The 15,305-nt window shown below is 47.0% G+C and overlaps 1 protein-coding gene across 1 annotated transcript in view; it reads right to left on the reverse strand.

Moving 5' to 3' along the window:
- The window catches only part of FRMPD2 (FERM and PDZ domain containing 2), a 132,924-nt gene that overhangs the window by 23,888 nt on the left and 93,731 nt on the right, over positions 1 to 15,305 (reverse strand). Inside the window, exons 16-21 of the mRNA XM_011990937.1 lie at positions 12,382 to 12,592; positions 6,877 to 6,977; positions 5,239 to 5,331; positions 4,446 to 4,553; positions 4,237 to 4,353; positions 193 to 398 (exon numbers count right to left, since the gene is read on the reverse strand). Coding sequence (XP_011846327.1) covers positions 193 to 398; positions 4,237 to 4,353; positions 4,446 to 4,553; positions 5,239 to 5,331; positions 6,877 to 6,977; positions 12,382 to 12,592 — 836 coding nt within the window. The remainder of the gene's footprint in view (positions 1 to 192; positions 399 to 4,236; positions 4,354 to 4,445; positions 4,554 to 5,238; positions 5,332 to 6,876; positions 6,978 to 12,381; positions 12,593 to 15,305) is intronic.

Raw genomic sequence — 15,305 nt, forward strand, 5'->3', positions numbered from 1 at the left:
TCTCAACAACCATGCCATGCAGGCATGTGCTTCTGTTTGAAGATGAGGAAGCTGTGGCTCAAAGGGGCTAAGTAACTTCCATCCACCTGACATGGAAAACAGAGAGCAGAAAGGGCCTAGGGGCCAGGCTGTTGGGCTCCACAGCCTGTTCTCGTTCCTCCAGATCTAGAAAGTTAACCAAGGGATGATTACCTTTAACGGCAGAAAGGAAAGCTGATGTCTCAGCCTGGGCACTAAGCTCTTCACCCCAGCCATGTCTAGTTCTTCAATATTTCTGTCCTGGTCTTGTGTGCGTGACAACAAACTTCCCTGGTACCCGAAGCTCAGGATGTCTGTAGAGGAGACCCCAGAATTGGCTGTGCTATTCTTCTCTTCATCTGGGTTATTTCCACAAACACCTATAAAAACAAGCCAAGAAAAAGTCAACAGCTTAAAAAGGCTGGCTTCTTGGTGGCATCTCTATGTGGGCACAGCGTTTTCCTCCAATGACAGAGGGATCTTTTATAGCTGCTCAGGAACAATGTGAATTTAGCTCCTCCTGAAAGATACTGCATTTAGATTAGAGAAAGGGAAGATTCTATATATGATTTAGAAACCTAGATAGAGCTTAAGTGACCCAACTATGAATGCGTAGGCTCAAAAGAACTTCATAAGGCCAGCTCTCCCTTATTAAGCTCTAGCCATGTGATAGGCACCTTAGATATACATACATATAGGAAGATATGGACATCTTCCCGTCTTCTCAGCAGACCACCATGAAGGTGTAATCCCTGTTCAAACATAAGAAAACAGAGTCAAAACTATTAAGTATCTTGCCCCAAATCCTACAGCCAGCGTGTGGGCACTTAAACCCAGCCTCTCCTGAACACCCCACTGAGCATATCTACAATCACCATGTGATCAAAAACCAACGTATCAGGCCCTTTTGGGAGGCTTGGTAATAACTAGACTGCAGGACCCTCTGAGTGAAGGCTAGGCCACTGATTCCTGCTTACCCCATGTCTGACTTGTGACCTGGCACCGAACAAAGAAAAGAATATGAGGTTGTGAATCAGTAGAAAAACCTTGGGCAAGGTGCTTAACATATCTGAACCTAAATTTTCCTGTATCTAAAGTAGAGATAATATCAATATCAATAACATTGTAGAGTTGATGAGGCTTAGAGATTATACATACAGAAAAGATTTTACATATGTAAAGATAAAAATATATATGTATATATGAAAGAATATATATTTCCTCATATATATATATGGCTCTCTCTCTCTTTCACACACACAGACACACACAGCTTAGTACATGGTAGAGCCTCAATAAATGTATCTACTGTTAATATGTTATTATTAGCTGCTCAACAAATACATGTGGGAGGAATGAATAATAGTCAGATTTTCTTTAGACCTGGATACAAGTAGATTTACTACTTTTGATACAGACTCATTAACACTCAGGGAAGTGCCCAAACTCACACGCTGAATGAATTCAATTTGAATAAATTTGATTTAATGAATTTGATTTGAAGTTATTCAAATCTAAAGGTATCCAGCAGGGAGTGGCTGGGCCACTGTTTCGTAATGCTGCATTTCTGGCCATTTCATTCACAGATTCTGTCATCGTTGTCCTTCTGGCAGTATCATAAGCATCAGCTCATTATCTTCCACATCCTCCATGAGAGGTGAGGATGGGACTTACGATTGAATTGAAAAGTCAAGCCATGCTGCAACTGGTGTCCTGCCTAGTAGACATATGAGCTGGGAGACCTTCTTTGGTAACTAAAACTCAATTTACTGTAGGCCATGACAGAGGCTCATGATGGACATTTTATCTGTCTGATCCCGATCTCCAATCTAGCCCAGGTGCCTTAACAGCAGCCTAACCAGATAGAAGAAAGTCACAGTGGTCAAGTCTCTGCCACGGAGACCCAGCCAGCATCACCAAGGAAACGTCTTCCTCTGGCAGTGGCCCAGCTGTATGAGGAAACCCCACCATGATGAAGGCAGCATTGTCAAAAGGTAGCTGGGGCACCACAGTGAAAGGACATTTTATTCCCAGCCATTGTGGGAAACTCATTGTCTGGAATTTTAATGTGAGGTTGCGGTTTGAGAATAGCAGACCTCGAGTACCGCTTTTTGACAACCTCCACCACAGCAAGCCATCCTTGGACTATGCTGAATTGTGATTCGGTCACCTGCATTGTGTTTCCTGATGACACATGGGATGGTTTGATTGCTCCTGTCAGTGGAGGATGTGGAAGAAAACACAGGGATTGCTGAACCACTGCAGAAAGGAGAGCAGCGGTGCTGGGAAATCCGACAGAGACAACAAGCCTGAGACTGGCATTGGGGACGTGCTGAGGCCAGCCCCTGGGAGGCTTCAACCCTGGGATGAAGGGTGTGGGGCTGAGACCCCAGCATGGCCACCTTCCACCATCCATAGCTTCTGGATGGGGGAGCTGCATGGCACTGTGTACATATACAAGAGTGAGAGTGTACACAGTGTTCAGAAGGCAAGGCAAATGTAGTGCCTGCATTTAGGACCTAGAAAATGCAGGCTGGTGTGAAAGGAAGTCCTCCTGTATGCAAAGGAAAACTGTACGACACCCCTGAAGTGTGAAGAAGCAATTGTGAGCCTGAATTTGCAGGCAGCCTGCTGGTAGTTTACAGGATCACCCAACCAAAAGCAGCAGTGGTCTCAGGAAACTAGGGAGAAGGGATGTTAGCCTCCTCCCATTACTTCCTCCAGGCTCCTCAAGCTTGCTCCCAACAAAAACAAGAGTATTTTCCTTTGATACAGGCAGTTGTTGCTCTCTCATTCTTATCTAAAGGATGAAGAAAAACATCATTAAAAAGTACTTTACTCTTTAGGTTGATCATGAACACTCACATCAAGTAAGAAGAGCGAGCTTGCCATGAAAATTCAGCTTTAAGAACAGGCCAGGTGCAGTGGCTCATGCCTGTAATTCCAGCACTTTGGGAGGCAGAGGTGGGCACATCACCTGAGGTCAGAAGTTCAAGACCAGCCTGACCAACATGGAGAAACCCCATCTCTACTAAAAATACAAAATATGCTGGGCGTGGCGGTGCATGCCTATAATCTCAGCTACTTGGGAGACTGAGGCAGAATTGCTTGAACCCAGGAGGTGGAGGTTACAGTGAGTGGAGACCACACCATTGCACTCCAGCCTGGGCAACAAGAGTGAAACTCTATCTCAAAAAAAAAAAAGAAAGAAAAGTTCCCGTTATCCTCAGCAAACTAACACAGGAACAGAAAACCAAATACCGGGCCAGGCGTGGTGGCTCACACCTGTAATCCCAGCACTTTGGGAGGCTGAGGCGGGCGGATCACTTGAGTTCAGGAGTTTAAGGCCAGTCTGGCCAACATAGTGAAACCCCGTCTGCACTAAAAACTACAAAAATTAGCTGGGTGTGGCAGCGCATGCCTGTAATCCCAGCTACTCAGGAGGCTGAGGCAGGAGAATTGCTTGAACCCGGGAGGTGGAGGCTGCAGAGATCATGCCATTGTACTCCAGCCTGGGGGAGAGAGTGAGACCCCATCTAAAAAAAAAAAAAAAAAAGGAAAATCAAATACCACATTTTCTCACTTAGAAGTGGAAGCTGAATAATGAGAACCCATGGTCACAAAGAGGGGAACAACAGACACTGGGGCCTACTTGAGGGAGGAGAGAGAGGGTCAGGAAAAATAACTATTGGGCACTCTACTGAGCACCTGGGTGATGAAAAGGTCTGTACATCAACCCCTGTGACACGAGTTTGCCTGTAATAACAAACCTACACAGGTAGCCCTGAACCCAAAACAAAAGTTTACCAAAGAACAGTTCCTGTCTCCTCCCCAGCTGATTGCTATACCTAAACCCAAACTACAGAAATCCTGGCGCAGTCCCTATCGACAAGGACTTTGGGTGGCAAGAAAAAGGTCCTCCCGGCCATGCAAGGAGAGTTGACGGAAAAAAAAGACTGGTTGTATCCAGCCGTGTCTAACAAAGAATTAGAGTAGGTTACTCCCTTTCAGCAACACAAGCAGTGGTAACGCCCATCCTGCGCCTGAAATTGAAAAGCTTATTAATTTGTGGCACTACACTGCTTCTTTGCAAGCCAATACCACGAGGAAAGCAATACAGAAGACCTACATGGACTTCAAGGTCTAGTACCTCATGGTAATCATGTACTCTGAAAACAGGGGAGGCTCTTCAGCTCCCAAAAGCAGGTTAAAACATACCTTTTGACTGAGAAATAATTAACTCTATGTTGTCAGGGGAATTCTGGATCATCCTAACAGCCATGTTGAATGTGAAGCCCTCCAGACTGATGTGATTCAGGGCTAGTATCTGCCCTCCTGGAAAAATAATACATCTAAATAATCCTTCCAAGGAAATAAAAAAGAGTGATTTCTTAAAACAGTATCTCTAGTGATTTAAAAAGATATACCTGGTTTGATCATTTTTGCTTTTTCTGCTGGTCCTCCAGGTATAATAGAAGATATAAAAATGCCAGGGTCAGCTTGGCCTGCATACTCTCCCTCATTAATGACAAAACCTGTAATCCAAGATGACAGTCCATGGTAAGATGATACTTAGTGATTTTGCTGTTCCGAGAGGTTAGGTCATTTCCCTGATATCACACAGATACCAAGTGGCATTAGCTAATAGTTACAGTCAGGTCTTCTGATCCTCAAATAGAGGATCCTTTCTACTCTGCCATGATACTTGGAGAAAGGTGGATTGTTCCCCATTAGTAAGCACAGCTAAAGCTAGGAGCACAAACCACCAGTAGGCACTGGATTTTGCTTCAGTAGATAATGAGACATAGGAAAGAAATGATTTTTAATCAGGTACCTTGTTTCGTACCTTGTTTCTTATACAGTTTTTAGGGTCTTAGAAAGTGGTTACTAGTAAGAGGCAAAATAAATTGACTCTTCTTCCCCATGGCTGACTAGAGGAAGGTTGCTACATGGTATTAGGGGAAAAAATCTTTTTCTGCATTGTACTTAGATGGGCTGCAAAAATGTATCAGGCCTAAAAGAAAAACTTTGAAACAAAAGTCTCATTGCTCTTTAGGAAGAATTAAAGGGAGAAAAAAGCAGAAGTGATTACTAGAAAAGGCAAACTGGGAGAGGAGGGATAGGAAAGGGTAGTAGACAAGTTGAAAGGGAAAACAGCACCCACCTCCCCACTTTGCCCAGCGGTAGAGACTGGGCCTCACCTGCAGGGAACCCTCTTACCAAAACCACGATGTGGGTCGCGTTTCAGTGTCACACGCACGATTTCTCGGCCTGGTTCAGCTGTAAAGCTCTTCCTCCTATTACTCTGTGACCCTAGAGGTAGAATCAGAGCACCACACTGTGCTTTTCCCCAAAATTATTTGGGAGCTAATACAAAAGGAGTAAACAGCATTTCACACACACACGTGCATGCACATTCACATGCACACATTCCTGAAAACAAAAGTAGCTCATATTTTATCTTCCTGCAGTGCTGGGAATGGACGCCTGAACACACACTCGCATAAGCCTCTCTGGAGTGTCACTCAGTGTTGCTCAAGTTCCAGCTTAAAGAGCAGGGGCAAGAACAGTATGGGCTATGGTGCGTGTTTTCTGTATGACTTATTGTAGCTATTTTGTTCCGCATTGGTTTTGGGACAAGACAGAGGATGAGCAGAGATGTATTAATACTTGCTGAGAGTGAAAACAAAAACAAAAGCTAAAACAGAGATGAGACAGCAAAGCCTTCCCATCCCAGGCCTCAAATAACCAGGGGTGACAAGGTGCCAGCAGCCCAGCCTGTGTGACCTGTGGTCTTCCCCTGGCTTGGATCATGGAGGAGCCCCAGACAGAGCCCCGAAGCTGTTCCTGGAGAGCTGGAGTCCTGGGGTGAGGCACTTCAGTGTGTGCCACAGCATACTTGGGACAATCCCCAAACAGTGACCCACCACTGCAATCCTTCCGCGTCTCTCCCTCCCCCAGGGACCTTGGCAGAAATTGGCAGACGGTTACTGGTAAAGAGTTGCCTGGCAGTTTTCCTGATTGATATGGTTTGGCTGTGTCCCCACCCAAATCTCAGCTTGAATTGTATCTCCCAGAATTCCCACATGTTGTGGGAGGGACCCGGGGGAAGTAATTGAATCATGGAGGCTGGTCTCCCCATGCTATTCTCGTGATAATGAGTAAGTCTCACAAGATCTGATGGGTTTATCAGGGGTTTCCACTTTTGTTTCTTCCTCATTTTTCTCTTGCTGCCATCACGTAAGAAGTGCCTTTTGCCTCCCACCATGACTCTGAGGCCTCCCCAGCCGTGTGGAACTGTAAGTCCAATTAAACCTCTTTTTCTTCCCAGTCTTGGGTATGTCTTTATCAGCAGCATGAAAACAGACTAATACACTGATCCAATCCCCAGGTTTAATGCTCACTGAGTAGAGATATTTTTCCAAGTGTCGGATCTCTTTGTCCTTACATTCAACGGGGAACTGGCCAGGAGGGTGCACGGCAGAAGGGACTGCCGTCCACTCTGTGTATGTTTTCTGGTGAATACTAGGAAACATGGGTGTTCTGGCCTGCATAAAGAAGCATATCTACAGTGAATGGTGCCTTTTTCTGAACACACCCTCCATAGGAGGTATTCTTCCTTCTGGACGAGAGTGTTGGGATTGTCTTCGCCAGAGCTAACACGCTTCAGATCCACATACCCAGCCAAAGCTAAATGTCTCTTCCAACCACAGGTAGTTTAAAAAGAAAACAATTCAAAAAACAAAAAGATTACAAACACTGTGTGGGAAGCAAAATGAAGTGGTGGTAAAAGACTCAAAGCAAGCTTCCTGCGTAGGGGTTCCTCTACCCGAGACCTGGCCGTGGCCTGGCCCATACCTGCACGCATGCTCTGAGCAGGTGGCCCAGAGAGAGAGTCCCAGGTCATTGGCTTCTGGATCACACAGGCACTCTTCAGCTGCTCCCGGCCAGTGCAGGGGCTGCCGGGAAAAGACAATGAGGTTAGATAAGGTGGCCACCCACGGGGAAGGACAGTGAGGTTAGATAAGGTGGCTCAAGGAGGAGGCAATTTCTTGGTATTTCTGAGTATGGATGGTGGCCCAGGGAGGGCAGCCTTGTGTCCAGTCATCCAGCAGCTCCTCAAAGGGACCCCATCAAGGGTTGATCTAGTTATTAGGAGGGCACTGGGAAAAATGGCTCTAGGATCTTTATGTCTCAGAGGGGACACTGAGGTCACTCGGCTTCATATGAGCTTCCTACTATGTGCAAGATATGTGGCCCTGCAAACCTCCATTTATTCAACCACAAAATAAGAATAATATTCCTACTTTCCAGGCTTCTAATGGAACTGAAATGAGATAGTAAGCATCAAACACCAGCCCTCTTAGTGGATACTGATGTTTTGTCATTTGCTTCTGTTTTCAGCTGAAGGCCTTCAGCCAAGCCAGGCACCCTCCACACCCCACCTACCATGTGACTGAGGGTCACTGACATGCTTGATCATTGTACATGCACAGGGTCACTGACATGCTTGATCATTGTACATGCTTGCGTTGGGTGCCGCCTGATCATACCACGCTGTGAACAAGAAGCATTCATGCAGGCATTCAGTTGGCCCTGATGGACTGTGCCGCATGCTAGTAAATAATGTACTAGAGCCTAGCAGAATAACGAGTCAAGGGAGATGTTGCCCCAGCCCTGGGGTCAGTTCTGCACAGAGATAAGCTACATTCAGAGGTGAGCAATGTCTAGAGTGAGAGGGAACAATTGATGTAAAGTTGTGTGTCTCAGAGCCCTGGAGAAAGCCAGCTCTGGGCCTCCTGGGTGGCCAAACCTCTGAGCAGATTCAGCTCCCCTGGTTACCCAGACTGACCCCACCCCTCAGAGCCCCACAGCCATCTCGCAGCTTCAAGCAGCTGGACTATGTAGCAGGGGACGCTGGCATGGACAGTTTCCCGTGGACCCTCCCCCTGTACCCTTGGAGCTGTGACACCAGGGCTCTCTGCAGGGAGCTTGGTACTGTGCAAAGAGGCTGCAGCTGGAAAGGGAAGAACAGGGGTGGTGGGGGGAGGAGAAGTCCAGCCTCACAGTGAGGTGCAGCACAGGGTAGCTTTGGAGGCTGGCGACGGATGAGGCCTCACTCTGACCTGGCTCCTGTTTGTGCTTCCCTTGGAGCATGATAGACCCACAGTGACAGAACCCCAGGTGTCAGGCCTGGGTTCCAAAGCACCGAGGGTAAAGGGTGGGTCAGGCATGGGCCCTATCCTCTGCGAGTCCCCAGCCTGCTGTGGGATGCAGGGGGGATGACTTTCATGCCTCCTAGAGCCAACCAAGGAGCCCAGGGAGAGGCAGCGACAAGGTGTTCGTGTGCTCAATGGATGGAGAAATCCCCACAGTCTGGGAGGAGCCAAGAGAGGCGATGAGGCTGAGGGGGCCTTCACGTGGCCTTTAGGGAAAAGGAAGAGCTTTTCTGGGCCTAGGTTTTTATGACTCATGTGATCTGGGCCACACATGCAACTCTCTACTGCTTAAAAGCCAATCACTGCCAGCCACAAAAGGATGAAATGTGAATGATTCCACTCATCTGAGGAGCCTGGAGCAGTCACATTCACAGACCAGAAGGAGCACGGCAGCGGCCAGGGCCTGAGGTGGGTGGAATGGGAGTTGTGTCGAATGGGTGCAGTTTCAATTTGGGAAGACAGACAAAACTCTGGGGATGGACTTCGGTGATGGTAGCACAACATCGTGAGTGGACTGCATGCTACTGAACTGACAAATGGTTAGGATGGTAGGTGTTATATTATGTGTATTTTTTACCACAATTTAAACACATTTTAAATGCAAACTTTAAAAAAACCCATTTACTGAAAGCTTTCCCTGCCAGCCTCAGAGCTAAGGATACACAGGGCACATTGCTGTTCTTGAGAAGCTCCATGTTTAACAGCACAGACACAAGCGTGTGGGTGTCAGGGTGGATGGGACAGAGGGTACTGCCCTAACTGGAGCCAGGGATGTGGAGGAGGCACACCTTTGCCTGAGGCAGTGGGGAAAGGCTTCAGAAAAGCAGTGATGTGAAGTCAGAGGCCACCTCCCAGGAGTGGGAGGACAGGCAGGAGCTGTACCTCAGGGCAGGCAGCCACTGGCACCTCTGTTCCAAGAGGTGCTGTGTAAACAACTGCTCAGGAATGCCACTGGCGATGGGGTCCTGCCTCCACGTGTCAGCCTTCCCTCCTGTGTTCACATGCCCAGGCTCAGGCCAGCGGCATGGCCCGCACCTTTCTACACAGACCCCATGTGGGCCACCTATCTGCTGGCCTGTGAGCTCATGAGGTGGGGACCACATCTGCCCTGCTCACCACCGAGTGCTCCACACCTGACCCAGAGCTGGCACACAGTAGGTGCGCAATCCATTTTTCTACTAAGACTGAGGAGGCCCTTGCTCATGGTGTTCCTCCTCTTCTTCTCACGGTGTCCAGATCCTACTCATCAGTCAAGACCCGATGTCACATCCCCCAAGCAGCCCTCCCTGGTGCCCTTGCTTGGAAATTGCTGCACTGTTCATGGAGCCTAACGCTGTGTTTGAGACCAGCATCAGGGCAGTCACCACAGACCCAGCCCATATTCAGCTTTTAAAACATGACTTAATTCCCACAGCCACCCAGTGGGGAAGGATGACTATTACTACCACTGGACGAATGAGGAAACTGAGGTCTGGGGTGTTGAATAACTTCCTTGAGGTCACACAGCACTAGACCGTAGAGCAGGTGTTGGCGAAGGACTTCCATGATGCAGGGCTTGATCCAGAACCCTGTCAGAAGGGGCCCTCGGCAGAGTGGCCTCTGTACCATGACAGAAACGCTAAACATCTCATCTGCATCACTGTCATGGCCTTTGGCCCACCTCAGACTTTGACTGCCGTGGTGAGGGGCAGTTTCATGAGAGCTCAGGCTCAGCTGAGCTGACAGCATACTGGCTGAGGTGTGGCCCTGTTTCTGCTCTAGAGATTCTTGTCCATCTTGGGGGCCATCTCCTCCACCGCCACTATTCCCACCTTACCCAAAAGCATGGGAGAGTCCAGGCCTCCCATCCTTCGACCAAAGGGAAGTAGGAGCCAGTACACGGTGTTTGCCTCCTGTCCTGCAGTTCTAGGAGGCCTCTGCACACCTCTGTGGAGCTGAGCCCTGGTTGCCCTCAACAGCTACCTGGTGACCCTCACCGCTGTGACCACACTTTGCCTGCTTCCTCAACTCACTCTCTCGCTCACTCCTTCTTGGCATCAGCTCCACAAAAACATACCCACACCCAAACCAGTGTCTCAAGCTGTGCTTCTTGGGGGTGGGGTTGGGGGAATCTTCCAAGAATTCAAAAGCCTAGTAATTAGGTTTCCCTTTTCACCCACGGGTTACCAGTAACTTCTGATGTGAGTTATTAAGGATCATGAAAATTTGGCATTTGTAAACCAAGATTAGAGTTATACCGAATTGTATGGAGGGCACCAATTCAGCTTTCTATCAAGAAGGCCAGCTACCATGCAATACTGAAAAGCCCCTACTATGCATGATCACTGGCCAGTCGCTGGAAGGGCCACCATTCTCAGGAAGGATGCTTTGCGGGAAACACATCCTCAAGGTGGCCTTGAGTCAGTCATGGCTTCTTCTGCCTTTTAAACAATGAAGTGCTATAAGGTACCATCAGTTTGGGTGACAGATGAAAGATGTCCACAAGGTCTTGGACACTCCTACATCAAGAACTGGAGCCTATTTCTGCTCCCTTTGAATCTGTGCTGACCTGTGACTATTTTAACTGACATTATGGCAGCAGTGACACCAGGCTAGCTTCAGGCCTAGACTTGAAGAGAACTGGCAGCTTCTTTTTGGGATCTTGGAGCCCTCCTGCCATGCAGAATCTTGCTGGAGATCCCACAGGGAGAGGAGTTGAGACTACTCACGGAGAGAGAGGGGCTCCGTGAGCACTGCCTCTCAACCATCCAAGGAACCAGCCTGTGAACAAAGTCATCTTGCATCCTCTAGACTACTCCAACATCTGCTGGACCCCAGTCAATAGCACATGAAGCCCAGAAGAATCCCTCAACTAAGTCCTGCCTGAATTTCTAATCCAGTTCATTGTGAAATTTCTAATCCAGTCATTTGTTACATAGCAATAGATGCTCGAAACCGTTTTGCTTTACCACTGTTGATTTAGTTTGTGATGCACAGCAATGTATATTTGCATCAACAGAATTGGAGACAATAATTTTCTAAGAATTACTTTAAGATGATAGTCATGGATGTAGATATAGGTGTAGCTATAGATACACACATAGACTTTCAGTTCAAATGAATCATCCATACCTTCTTGCTGAAGTAGCTGGAAAACTCATCCCAAAAAAACAGATCCTGCAGAAACCTTCATTGGTCATATGCTGCCTGGGAATCTGTGCTATTTCTATAAATTGCAGTGTAAATGTAATCCAAGTCCTAGGCTATTTTTAAATTTATGAATCATTGTTTTGTCATGTGAAGTTGCATTCATAAGCCCATTATTTTTACATACAAATTTAAATGATAAGCAACTCATCAATAGGAAAGATAGCATGGTGTAGAGGTTAGGAGTTGGACTCTAAGGCCAGCTGCATGTGTTCAAATCCTAACCCCTGGGTTTTCTCTCTGTGATGTGATGAGGACAACAGAAACACTTAACGGAGTCAAAAGACTTAAATTAGTTGATGTGTACGCATGCTCAGAACAGCACCTGGCTGATCATAAGGCCAAATAGGCTTATTGCAACTTGTTTATTTGTCCTCTCCAATTTCGTATTATCATGTAGTTCTTTCTTCACCAAAAGACGGGAGCATCATAGAAGGAGGAATGAGATGTTTGTCCTAGAGTGTTCAACATAGACTTAGCCCATAGCTGGCGTTCTGTAAATCTCTGTGGAATTGATTGACAGTTACCCAAAAAATACATACTTTTCTTAGACATCTAACATCCTTTAAACAATTTCTTGGCTGGGCGTAGTGGCTCATGCCTGTAATCCCAGCACTTTGGGAGGCCGAGGAGGGTAGATCACCTGAGGTCTGGAGTTTGAGATCAACCTGACAAACATGGAGAATCCCCGTCTCTACTAAAAATACAAAAATTGGCCAGGTGTGGCAGTGCATGCCTGTAATGCCAGCTACTTGGGAGGCTGAGGCAGGAGAATCGCTTGAATCCAGAAGGCTGAGGCTGTGGTGAGCCAAGATCACCCCACTGTACTCCAGCCTGGGCAACAAGAACGAAACTCTGTCTCAAAAAAAAAAAAAAAAAAAAAGTCTTCAATACAGATCACTGCAGAGCATCAAGCACATGGTGGTTTGAGCCCAGAGAACAAATGTGTCACACCCACCTGCGCCCGATGCCTTCTGCTCCAGCCTCCTTGCTGCCGTCCACGTTGAAGTTATCCAGTGATGTACTCAACAGGCCTCCTACAGCGTCCTGAAGCCTGGATGCAAACAACTCGTTTTCTGAGCATGACAATCTCTGAATCCAAATGAGAGGCTTAGACTGGGCCTGGTGTGCAGGACTCAAATTGGCCATTTGCACAAACTTATCATGGTCTGGATTTGGGGAGAAAAAGAGACATACACACACACAAGGATGATGCTGGATCCATTGCTGTGGTGGTTGTAACATATCACTGGGCCCCCGCTCTCCTCCTCCTTTCCTTTTCTGCTGCTATTTTGTCTCCTGCGATTATCCCTGGGAATGCAAGTTCTCCTAATTAGCACTTGCTAATGAAAGAAACCTCAGAAACAGAAGAAGGAAGAGACAAGATGCTCTCTCTCCCCTCTGCGACTAACAGGACGCAGAGCCAAGGAGCCTGTTTAAATGGGTGCTAACCCTAGAGCATTTGCGGGTGTGTCGGGCTGTGGCAGAGCCTCCTGTGAAATCAGCTGCCCCATCCCTTTCTGCTTTCTGCTTTTACAGATCTGTCCTCCCAAACATTCTTATAACAAATGTTCCTCCAAATCCCCTGGGATCCCAAGATTAGGCTCTGCTCTGTGGAGTATAACCTTTAATCTCTACACAGCTTAGTTTGCCCTGGTAATCATATTTAATACAAGGTCCTATTTCCTGGAATATAATATGAGATGTGTTGGATCCCCTCAGCTTTGACAGTTGCCTTTATCCTTTCATGTAGAAATGTTTAATAAATAACTTTGATGAAATCTTGAACTTAAGACAATGGATGTGATTAACTCCCCACTTCCCTATTCACATTGTTCATAAAAAAATTTGGGATTTGAAAAATAGAGCTTTTAAGTTAATGAGGCTTTACATAAAGCCAAGTTAGTATTTTAAGAAAGGAAAATGATGACTACATTCTGACCATCTGCGCCTTGCTAAAACCAAGAAGGAAAGAATGGCCAGACACATGGTAGTGGGATGGCTCCTGGTTTCTCTGTGTGTGTATGTGTGTGTGCACATGCACTTCTAGAGCCTGGTGAAGTGCCTCCTTTTCAAGGATATCCATGGGCATACAGTTCTTCAAACAGACCCCCCTCTCTTCCCTACAATGGTGTCTGGTTCCTTGCCAGGGCTGTGCTCACTGAAAAAGCCAGTATTTTAAAAAAAACTTTTTGAGAATTTTCTGCATGCATGAGGCATTATGGTAACATGACTCACATACAGTAGGCAAAAAGCAATGAAGGAATATAAGTAAATTAAACGTGACCTGCAGCTTTTGCACAAATTGCATAGTATCTTACTCCAGAGCTAGGGCTTGCTCAGAAACAGCAACAACAGCAGTAATGTCAACACCAACTACTAATATTTGCTGAATGCTTACTATGTGCCAGGCATCGGGGGAAGCACATTATCTGCACTGTCTCATTTAATCGTCACAATAACCCTGTGGGGTAGATATTATTATACACAATTTATAGATCATGGAACTTGGGGCTAAGAGACTGTTAATAATTTGCTCATGGTCCCAAAGCCAGTAAGCGGTAGGGCAGACTCACACTCAACCCTGCAGACTCCACAATCCACGCTGGAAAATGGGGACGCTGAGGACACAAAGACAATGACAGCAGCAGGGGAGATTGATATGAGACACGCCCAGCCTTCTCCAGGGCCCAAAGGGACAGTCACCTTAGACTTAATCATGATGGATATTAAAACACACGGGGGGATATTCTAGGCAGAGAGTGAAGGCAAGGTCTCAGCTCAGAGAGGTTTAGCGGGTTTGAAGCAAGACTGTTCAGAGACTGTGATTACAGGAAGGAGCCATCCCTTAGAGGCAGGGGACTCACAGAAGTCAGCAGAGGAGAGCGAGCTCAAGGGCCTGTGAGATGCTGGAGAGAGCCTGGAGCCTGAGGAGGAAGCTCAGTTAGCAGGAGAGGGGCCGCTTAGTGAGGTCAGGAAATGAGAACCTGGGTGCCAAGCACTCAGCATCAGGGACTCAGTCTACAGCTGTGGACTGGCAGGGCTGCCGGTGAGTGCCAGTGTCATCGCTAGGCCTCGGCTTCATGGGGCTAACTGGGTGGACAAACAGTGGAGGGGGGATTTGTTGGAAGGTGGTAGAGCCAAAAGCAGACAGCCTTTCAAGAATGGAAGGAAGTATTGCCATGAATGTCCCAAAGCCACTAGCGAGCCGAGGACAGTGGACCGTTTCTGTTCCCTGCTGTGGGTGACTCGTAGCATAATTGTGGCACTAGGGAAATAAGGCTGAATCCATCTGGATGTCAAGGGCAAAGTCCAAGTCAGTTACAGTGTCACAAGGTCACAGGATATACTCAGAGCCAAGGGCCACGAGGAAAAGACACCCAGGACAAGATTCTGGGCAGCCCACTGCAAATCTGCAGTCTTGCCGCCTTCTTGGGGAAGGGCCAAGACCATTCCTGCAGCCCCCAGGCCACCCATGAGAAGAGCTCAGCAAAGGCCCATGGACCCCACTCTGCAAGGCTGACAGATCCTGCCTATTTAGTCCTGAAATTATGCATTTGTAAAAGCTCAGTGATCTATCTTTTCTCCCCACAGAACCAAATATAACTATAAAGTAATATGTTTATTGAGACAATTTACAGAAGAGTGACTAAGAAGCACTTGGAAAGTGCTCAACTGCTCAAAAATCAAAGGACTGCAAAATAAAGCCACAGTGAGAAATCACTTCTAGCTATCAAATGAACAAAGATAAACACGATGATATCTATTCCAGCAAGGATGCAACAAAACAGGCAAGACAATACTGGGCTTGTGAATGGCACTCGCGAAAACAGCAATAGTCTTAAAAATGCCCATCGCTGGTGCCCAGCAATTACACTTCTG

This window comes from Mandrillus leucophaeus, unplaced genomic scaffold (genome assembly GCF_000951045.1).
Source record: "Mandrillus leucophaeus isolate KB7577 unplaced genomic scaffold, Mleu.le_1.0 Scaffold388, whole genome shotgun sequence".
Taxonomy (NCBI): domain Eukaryota; kingdom Metazoa; phylum Chordata; class Mammalia; order Primates; family Cercopithecidae; genus Mandrillus; species Mandrillus leucophaeus.